This window comes from Limulus polyphemus, unplaced genomic scaffold (assembly GCF_000517525.1).
Source record: "Limulus polyphemus unplaced genomic scaffold, Limulus_polyphemus-2.1.2 Scaffold618, whole genome shotgun sequence".
NCBI lineage: Eukaryota > Metazoa > Arthropoda > Merostomata > Xiphosura > Limulidae > Limulus > Limulus polyphemus.
Window position 1 is genome coordinate 212,368 of NW_013666228.1, and position 11,105 is coordinate 223,472.

At 35.1% G+C, this 11,105-nt stretch overlaps 1 protein-coding gene across 4 annotated transcripts in view; it reads right to left on the minus strand.

Annotated features, from left to right (window-relative positions):
• Positions 1–11,105, minus strand: part of LOC106459500 (glucosamine-6-phosphate isomerase 1) — a 28,561-nt gene that overhangs the window by 3,148 nt on the left and 14,308 nt on the right. For all 4 annotated transcript variants that reach the window (XM_013919127.2, XM_013919126.2, XM_022386000.1 and 1 more), the window contains exons 3-4: positions 7,383–7,484; positions 6,707–6,889 (exon numbers count right to left, since the gene is read on the minus strand). In XM_013919127.2, coding sequence (XP_013774581.1) covers positions 6,707–6,889; positions 7,383–7,484 — 285 coding nt within the window. The remainder of the gene's footprint in view (positions 1–6,706; positions 6,890–7,382; positions 7,485–11,105) is intronic.

Below are 11,105 nucleotides of genomic sequence, written 5' to 3' on the forward strand. Positions count from 1 at the left end.
AAAGCATTTAAAACTTGTAAAACAACAAGCTAAGACCACAATGTGGTGACTTTAGACTCAGAAAGAAGATCTAGGATCTGAAAGCACAGAGACCTGGAATTGATACCCCCCCCCCCTTTGTTCTGTGATTTAAGTGACCACTGTGGAGATGTTAGAATGTACCATAACCACCCTCCCCTGCAGAAGAGGAAGGAAGTGGGAGAAAAAAAACGGTGATATGGAGAGAAGACTTCTTGATCGATAAGAGATCAGAAATCTCCTGGGAGTGTAGGTAAGAACCCCAACCTCTAAAGATGAGTCTGTGAACAGTTGTAAGTTCAGAGAGGATGGAGTAGGCAGCATCCCCATCATGGTCCGGTCTCTGTCTAACCACCAAGCCAGGTCGGCTCTAATTGGTGAAGGATGGGTAAGAGGGAGATCCAAGGGATCCAAAGAAAAGTTTAACTGATCTAGGAATGTTCACTGAAGAGAACGCATATGAGCTCAACCCATGAGAGAGATTCCAAGGAAGCCCACATCTCCATGGAGATAAAACATCTTGAGCTGTAAAAAATGTGAGATGAGGGACTTGTGAACTGTCTGCTCCAAATCTGAAGATGAAGAGGAGAGGGCTGGGCTCGACTGAGGTTGGAATGAAGAAAAAAACCCAAATGAATGGGGTATTGAGTGGGGGTAGAAATGGACTTCCCCATTGTCATCAGTAATTCCATCCATGCTGCTTCTTGTAGGAGCAGATGAGTGTGGTCTCCGGACTGTGAATGGGAAGAAGCAAGCAGGAGCCAGTCATCCATAGAGAGAAGAGTGCAAAGACTCAGAGAGTGAAGATGTCAGGCAACAGTTTGTACCCCCTGACAAAACACTTAAAGAGCCGAGGTTAGTCCAAACGGTAGGTCCCTGAACTGGAACACTCAACTTAGAGCAATAAATAACTATCAATAATGTAAGCATTGTGGGTAAAATCCCAGAATTGTTGATTACGAGGAAAAATATGAGGTTTCTAGTCTCCCAAATATAGGAAAATGAGCTAAAGCAAAGCTCAACCCGATGAATGTGAAATAAATGAACTCATCATTGATGTAATAAAGTGAAAAAAGTCCTACACTGATGAAGATTAGGATGATAAGGCACATAGTTAACAATGACAAAAAAATATTCAGGTAAAACAATGGATTAGATACTACAAGTAGTAATGATATGTAATGTACAAACTACCTAAACATACCTAGTTAAAGTACTTATTAATAATGAATTAACAAACCCACGAAGTTTGCTGGGTCTACAAAGTACATAATATTAATAAAGGTGCAAAATGAGTAAATTTACCAAAAACTCAAAGTAATGATTAATATCTAACTTCCAATTCATCGAAAGTAACTTAGATGACAAAGGGCACATAAATATCTAACCAAAGTCCGAGCAGTGAGGACATGAAATATTTAATTCTTTCATGTGCAAATAAGGACAGCCACAAAAAGGGCATCTAAGCCATGCCTACCATGGGTATATCAATTAGGTGAGAAGTTTACATGTCAAAAAACTTAACATAGATCCCATGGGAGAAAACTGAAACAACAGGAAAAAAAGGATGAGAAGAAGAATTCTCCACCAAAGTGAATGACACGGTAGCATGGAAACTGATGGAAAGTGAAAACATTTGAAGAGGTGTAGAGTATGACAGACCAAAATAAGAAGGTGCTGGAAAAAGAGAGTCCTCAGAAACATTTTCACATTGAAAAGAGGAAGAAATCGCCAACCAAACATATGACAAGGCAAATTAAGGCCTGTACCTCCTCTGCAGATAAAGTCAAACCTGATTCCTGGGAAGTCGTACCAGTATCATTTTCGACTGCAATGGAAATTTCCATACTCAATACCTTGATCACAAATTCATTCTAAGATCTTTTATAATTCGGTAACAAAAAATAAAGGCAAAAACAAATTGTTGAAACAAGTGAATGCAAAAACAGTAAAATAAAACTGTTGAAAAAAAACTAAAATGGCAAAGAAGCACGTTCATAAATGGTAACCACATGCGAAAAAACACATGTTTAAACAACACTGTGCCAATTAAGAAAGTAAGGATTGAGCAGGAATAGCAGAGAGAGCTAGCTGCACCAATATATGTGGCACAATACTATTGGTGTAGAGTAGTCACATATCTGTATGTTCAGAAATGGCACAAAATTAATGGGTATACAGACTGGTGTACTGAGTGCAAAAATTTGTAGCAAATCTTAGAGGGCAGATAGAAGATCGAGATATGTTTATGTGAGAAGACCGTAGTGAAAGCAAATATTTCAGGCTATAACCACATTGTGGTTAGGTGAATAACTGATTATTATATTATATAACACCTTTATGCTGGTGAAACATGATCTATTAATGATATTTTGGGTGACATTACATCACAATAAGACTGATGGTAACTTTTTACAAGTCTTTTCTATGCAAGCCTAAAACTACTGATTAATAGATCATGCTTCACCAGCATAAACATGCCAAAGTAACTGATGTATTATAAATTACTAATATCAATAATAGTTATGGCCAATGTTTTGTATTGCATTCCCAGCTTTCCTAACAAACTGCATTCAATAAAAGGCCTAGTTCACAGTGGAGCGTAGTGCACAATGTGTGCTGTTGAAACACTATTTATGTTCTTTTTACTGAAAACATTAATACAGAGCCAATAAAAAAAAACAGATTTGTAAATAATTACCAGCAATCTTATTGTGATGTAATGTCACATAAACTACTAACCTAGTTAATAACTAAACAGCATAATTAATAAACAAAATGATACACTTCATCATGATCTATCCCAATGTGACATTATTCATATCTGTGTTTCATTATTAAATTTTTGGTTAACCTTATGTAGTAGGTTTATTAACCAAGACAAGTGCATAGAAATAAAGTTTTCTCTCTTCTAATGGCTTCTCCATCATGTTCTGATCAAGATTCTGATGTGTGCCTAGTTGCCATGGTTGAGCACTTTTAATGCTAAAAATTTGTTTTAAATTTGGTCATAAACAGTATCAAGGTATCACAATAAAAACATCAAACTTTACTCTCTTAGTAGTGTTGCTCGGATAAATACAAATTTTAATGTGTGGAGTCTTTATCTATAACCAAGCAAATTACATAGTATGAAGTGTTAAGCACTTTGTTATAAGCATAATTTTTATACAGCAGTAGTATCATGTGTTATGGAACAGAGAGAAAACTCTGTAAGTGACTGTTGTTTGTCCTTCCCTGGCAATGTGCTCTCTGGAGTGCCATATCAGGGAGATTTTTCATTTTGCAAGAAAGAAAAACTAAAATTAAGAAGAACTGACTGTTAATATTCTCCCAACTGTATGAAAGTGGGCATGTGATTGGTCTAAATTTCTTCACCTCATTTGAAATAGTGATGCTTGGTCATTTCCTTTTTCATCGCAGACTTCTAGTATATGCTGTTTTACCTGTTGTTTCGGTTTTTAAGTCTTTTGGCAAGCATTTATCACCACAAACAAGACAGATCTCCCGTACTTCCAAAGCTAAGTATTTAGATAACCTTTTCTAAGGTGATGGCTTCTTAATATATAGTAATGTGCGACTTCAATGTATTGAGAGATTTTATTATCAGTTTGCATTTTTTTTTCTGATGTTTCTTACAGTTCCATGTGAATGGTGTCTTTTTAGTCAATGTCAATGCTGGATACAATGATTTTTCCTTATCCTCACTTCTATACCAGTAATAAGTGGACCACTCTGATATTTAAAACAGCAACTGAGTGGTGTTTCATACTGAGGTGTCAATGAAGTTGTAGCTTACAGTAACTATAGTCCATATTAATGCATACATCAAACAATTCTACAACCAACTTTATAATACTGCTCACACAAATTATTTTCATACCAAAACTTTACAACTGGTATTAGTGCTCTTTGATAGGCCTTTAAGAACACATCTCAATGGAGCAAGCTTAGAATGTGGCTTCACATTTTTACTTTCTCTAGTAAAGAAGGTTTATCTTAGTATAATAAAAACAACAAAAACTACCATGCCACTGGGCATCCACCAAAATCTTGAATATGATATACTTGAGGATTGATTTCACCAAAAAATAACTAATTAATATGCAATGCTTGAATCAAAAATAAGGTGCCCTAATTAATTATATCATTCCAACAACAGTTTAAAATTAACATGAAACAATGTAACTCTACCAATGTCTTTTTTAGTTAATGAAAACTAAAAACAAAATGGCCAAAAAAACAAACAACAAGCAATACATTAATGAAATAGAAAATTAAACTCACAAATTGTTTAAAAACTAGTGACATGCTACAAGGGCATAAATAATAATAACCCAATGCACTTCAGGTGTAAAAGAGCCAAAAATGTGTGATTCCTTTTTTCATTCATTGAAAAAAATTGGGAAGAAAAGAAGTTGGAAATGGCACGTGAAATGCACAAGGACAACATGAATATTAACGAAGAACTAGTTAGTGTCTTTAAAATCATATCCAAATATATTTTACTTGCTACTTTTACTTTTTCATTTCATTATGTTTTCTGTAGGTGCAATATTCACCCCAGTGTCCACAGAAATATTTAATACCCCAGAAACATACATACCTTTGTGGTTTGTTTTGAGAGCTGTGCAATAAAGGCTGCACATGAAAATTAACCTATCACTTCAATCTTGTTAAAACACACACACAAAAAAAGAATCATGCCAGTACTTTTTTCTTTAGTTTTTTATTGAAAGTACCTGTTAATATACTTGTGCAATTGTAATACACTAAGAAGTTAAGATCACAAAAATAATGCCCAAATGGTAATATATTTAACTCAAGTGATATTTTATTTATTCATGTTGCTGGTTATATTTGCTATGTGTATCAGCTACCCAGAATGCCTGAAACTTCTGTATTGAAACCTTCAAGGAAACTCTGGATTTTATATAGTATTCCAATAGATAATCTAATGTATTTCTTTTATACACTTTTGATTTGTTTTTATGTATATTGATTAACCATCCTAAAACCCTGTACCTAGAGAAGGTTAAATATTTATGATATAAACAATGATGTGACTAAAAAGATTTGGAATGTGAGTTTTACAATACAAAATTTTTGTTCAAAAGAATTTCTGAAATCAGCTGGAATTTGATTTTTCAAAATTTTTCACATGTATAATAACTATGGAATTGCCCATCTACAAGTAGTACACAAAAAGATTTGATAAACATACAATAGCTCTTGTAATACAATGAACATAAATAAGAAAATGCAGACATTTGTATTACAAATTCCTTCTTTCTCATAGTTCCCCGAATATTCTGTTTCCCATTTCCCTAACTTGACCAAAGGTTTGAAGAAGAGTATTATTAACAATTGTTGTCATAAAATCCTGAGTCATCCCATTCTTCTCATAACACATCTTTCACATCATCATCAAACATTAAACATATGTTATGGAATACTTATATAGTGATCATGCTTTAACTTAGGTGTCCATATTTTCAATTCAAGGTTTTTTAATCTTTTAAGCCTCTCTTTTAGTAAAATAAATGCTCTTGAACAGTTCCTGAATAGATCAGTAAATAATGTAATATTTCTGATTCTATTAGTCCTCCATTGTTCATAAAAGATGCCAGTAACCACTCTTTGTAATGATGTACTGAATCATCAATAATAATTATAATATAATAACATTAGATAACACATCTATCCAGCTTTAGTGTAAAGTTTAGACTTTCTTAACCAGCATAAGAATCAACAGAGAACAAATGTGAATCACATACAGCTTGAAGCACAACTGAATGAAAATCTTTACAATGTAAATGCACAACCAGATCCTTAGAAGGGGCGATATGCGAGTACCATCAATAACAACAAATACAAATGGAAAATCATTATATTTTCTACATTTTTCAGTAACTTTCCTTCTTTCAGGCTAGAGAATAAATTTGCTACATAAGTGATTAAATGTAGCATCACAAACTCATTTTAGACAAATACAAACAGTACCCTTAAAAATATTGAAATGGTCAACAATAGAATGATGGCTTTTTTGATTAGCTAACATCCACAGAATGACCAATAAGATATTGCCCTGAAATAGCGACTGCCTTCCACCTTTATTGATAACTGAAGAAAAACTGCGGGAGTCTTGAAAAATAATTTACAAATCTGCTAGAACATAACTTGGTATTATTTGCTCTGCATAACCCACAATTCAGATACCATCTTCTTGAATCGTGCAAAATATTAGATAGTGTAAACTCGGAAACTCTTTTGTATTGCTGTGACCAGCTGAAGACAGATGCAGTGATACTGCATAATGGGCAGAAATTTGCATCCACAATGAAAGAAGTAATTCAAAGTTACAACAGTTATCTTTTATAGCAACCTCACTGCCTTTTTGAGTCAAGTTACTACAATCTTCCATTTTGATCTTTACTGCACATTTTCTGTTATCTCTCTACTAAAAGAATTGTTCTTCTTCTAGCAGAACAGAGTAAAAACAAAAAAATGCACCCACCATAAGGTAAAATGTTAAAACCTGTGAATGATTTATTATATCTGTAATTAAAATACTATTACATCACTACGTGTATACATAAGTATTAAGTATTCGAACCTAACAATTTCGTATAAACTAGTTTCTTACATAAACATTAGATTTAGCCATGTTTAACTTTACCATGCCTACCTCCAATAAAAAGTTCTATTCCTCCTGCCTCTGATATCTTTCTTTCAAATTCTTCACATTCTTTCTGTAAATCTGGTGCATTCCCATCCAGTATGTGGGCATTTTCTGGCAGGATATCCACATGTTTAAACAAGCTATTCCACATGAAAGAATGATAACTCTCAGGGTGGTCCCTTGGGAGTCCTGAAACACATAATATTCAGCATTTAGTACAGTTTGCAGAACACACTTTTATACTAAGTATGTACTTATATATAACATTAACATTAGGTTAATACCTACTACTCTCTGAGAGTAAATATATGATACAAATATTAAAACTATTTGACAACACACACATACCCATTTTTATCCTATATATTTGCTACAACTACTAACTGGAAAAAAATATTCATCATATTCTGATATTAATTATAATAGAAAAAAAATTAAAAGTAAAATGAGATATTTATTTTTTGAATAAGCATTAATAATTATATAAAAATGTTAAGAATGATTGGAAAATACAATAATGCATATACAAGTCTATTTGTAAATCCTTATTTCAATTAAAAAAATCACTCTCTATTCAAAGCTAACACTATTAATTCAAAGAACTTTAACTATATACAATTATATATTTACAATACATCACACAAATATACATTCTTAACTTTTCCTAAAACTACACACTTACCCACATATTCATCCATGTTGAATGTTTTCACATAACGAAATGACAGAGTCCCCTTTTTGTAAAATTCTATCAACTTCTTGTAGGTTCCAAGTGGAGTACTTCCTGAACAAGAAAACAAAGATATTGATGAATTTATTTTATTTTTTTACCTTTAATTTAATTTTCATACTGATACCATCTATGTTGGATAAGTATTCAAGTACAGAGAGAAAGAGAACAATAATATTTCCAATCTTTCACTCGTGGAGTTAATTTCTTGGAGTGAAGGTAAAATTTTGTTCATTTTCCTATACTAACATGAGCATTAACTCTTAATGGCACAATTACATGACCTATTTGATTCTCACTTTAAAGTTCTTCTATGCAATAAATCTGAAGATGATGTTTTGGTCACTTTCGTGTACCTGAAATGACAAACAATAATAACAAAAATGTTAAACCCAAATTTGTTTTAAAAGTACTGTTTAATGTAAGGTTACCAGGTCTTCTCTGTCTAAAACTTTGCTAAAAAGATGAATTTAAATGTAACTGAAGAAATGTGCTAAAATGTAATGAGTATGTTTTATCTGGCATATTGCCAAAAGTGAATAGAAATCTGCAAAGTTATAATTTTCCTACAAAGAATATATTTCCCCAACAGGTACTTACTTCCACACAAATACATAGCTATTCTCATTTAGTGCTGCCCTCTATTTGCAAAATTATTTTTTGCATGCTAAAGCCTTTCACTTTTATGTACCCCTCAGATCAAATGGTTTAACTAATTCACACATGCAAGTGTCATGTGACAAACATTCATCAATAGATGTGCCCCACTTGTTACTCCTGTAACTCCCTCTATGCTATTCTACCTATTTTAGTTTAGGCAGATATCAAAGCACAGGTGGGCAGTGGAGAGAAAGGGTGGGAAGTGAGTGGAAGTAAGTACTCATCGGAAATATATTTTCAGTGTTGGAAAATTATAACTTCCAATAAGGTACCTTACTTCTGCTCACATACATAGTTAGAATCCCACATTGAATAGGTGGAGGGACCAGTGCAAGGGAGAAAGTAGAGGATGATAAATGGGATACCACACCACTTCCATACCAGGTATACTATTCCCCAGATATGGAAAAGGTGAGACAGATCTGGGCAGAAAAATCTGAGGAGCACATCCCAACGGGAGAGAAAATGGTTGGATAGTGATCCTAACCCTAATATATAATAATTTCAATTCCCCTGATGAATAAAATGCGGGTAAAAAAAGGGACATTCCCTAAGGGGTAGAGTGGCTAGGGTGCATCAGACTGTACATAGCAAGTTAACTGAATCCAAAACTCAACCTCCTGGAACCGATATCCATGCAGGGTTAAGAAAGAGGATCATATCATCTTCACCTCAAGTTCAACTGACCAGAAAGTGAAATTCCCACCACTGATCAGGGAACAGGACACACATGTTCAGAGCAAAATACATAGATATCCCACTCAAACCAAACAGACTGGATCACCTCAAACATAGTAAGATCCTCAGCATAAAGACTCAGAGGGTTAGCACTAGAGGAAGAAATGGAGCAACCAACAAGTGCACCCATCATGACCCAAAACACCAAAGCAGTACACCAAGAGCAAAATGCGTGAGGCACCAAAGCACCCCCTTATGGTGATCAGTTCAGCTCCAAAACCAAAACTCAACCACTGTTAACTGACTTCCATGCAGGGGTAGGATGAGAGATCCCAATCAAAGGGGTGAACTACATATATGCCAACACACCACATCTGTGAGTTCATAAGGTCAATTGGTTCAGCTCTAAATACAAAACTCATTTGCCAGGAACCAACATACATGCATGGGGTTGAATGAGGGATCCCAATTGCATGACAGGTGTGAGGACATGATGTTGATTGGTTCAGCTCTAAATCCAAAACTCAACCACTGGAAAATGACATTCATGAGTGGGTAGGATGAGGGATCCCAATCACCCAACATGAGTGTGGGCAATAGGGTGATCCCTAGCAGAGTCTCACCATAGATGAACAAACTGGGATATATGAGCTTTCACTGGACCGGAGCCCACAGGGCATGACACTCTGTGTCAAATAAAATGATGAGAAGAAGATCACCTAGAGGAAGGAGTAGGTAAAAGTTGGGAAGGATAAGGGACAGAAATAGGGGATGGTTGAGGCTCCGTCCAATAGAAATGATCAACCAATGACGAAAGAATCAATTGCTGTCTCACAGATTCCAATGGAGAAAAGTGGCCAGGTGTAAGTTCCTAAGATAAGGAGATGGCAAACGAACATGGGACAAAATCACATCTCTTCCCAAATGATCACAACAACAGAGGAACCACATGTGTAAAGAAAGTGCTGAAGTCAACAAACATGCCAACAAGGATGTAATTAGAGCAAATGTATCCCCCCAAAAACCTTCAAGATCTTGGTGGATCACCTCAGAGAGGAGATGTAAGGTGGACATATACCATAAGATAGATGTGAAGGTAAGATGAAGGCGAGAAAATTGGGCATGGGACAAAAGAACAGGACAATCAGGGTCAACCTCCCAAATGGGTAAAAATGGATTCTAGGTGCTGAGAATCAAGGAAAGGAAAATCAGCCTAATGATGGAATAAAGCAAACTGATATGAAGCCCGTGAATGGTGAGGCATGCCCAAGATACAAAATAATCAGCCTGAACCCCAATATCAGGAGATGGTGGAAAAACAAAATACTGAGAGGAAAGAATATCCTGTAACAATGAAGGTAGAGGAGTATAGGAAATCAGGGAGAGGTATAAAACAGAGCATACCTCGAAAATCATGTCCAAAAAAGTTGTATTAGGCCTATTGGAACCCACAGTAGGAACTTGGGAAGACACAGCAAATTCAGGTGGAGAAAAAAGGCTGTTCAGGATGAAGTTGGGCAACAGCAGGAGAGGAAGATTGGCTTAAATAACAATCAATCTCTCGACGAATAATTGCCAATAATTCCAAAGTAGAATCTTCCCCACCTGAAGCCTGAGTACATGTGCAGGTAGAAAGTACAACCTCTGATGTAGTAACTTGCATTTCAGAATTCAAAGAAAAACCTACCACAACTGTGTTGATCGAGAAAGAAATAGCTGGAAAAATGAGTAAGTTATGTAACTGGGTAGATAATTAAAGAATAGCACAACAAAATGAGGTACATGTAACAATTATTTAAAATAAGTAGGAAACTGGAAAATAAATGATAAAATTCAAAGACAGCACTAAATAAAACATCTGAACATGAGCACTGGCAAACAAAAAGTGACAGTTAGGTAGAATAGCATAGAGGGAGTCACATGAGTAATGTGTGTGTGTGGGAAACTTCTATTGGTGGAAGTTCATCGCATGACAATTTGCATGCGTGAATCAATTAAACCATGTGAACCGAAAAGTATGTGAAAGTGAAATGCTTGTGGCATGCAAAAATAAATTTGCAAATAGAGGGCAGCACTGAAGAAGAATAGCTTTGTGTGTGTTAGAAAGTAAGGTACCTTGTTGGAACATTATAGATAACTAGCTATTTTATGCTTATTCATGCAATTCTTCTCTAAAGTCAGTAAAACTGGTCTTTAAGAACAGATATATTTATATATACGAGGCCTGTGAGAAAAGTATCCGACCTTTGGCCGGGAATAAAAACTGGCATACCTGGAGCGTTGGAAACCTAATCACCCTCAAAGTAGTCTCCTTGGGACTCCACACACTTCTCCCAA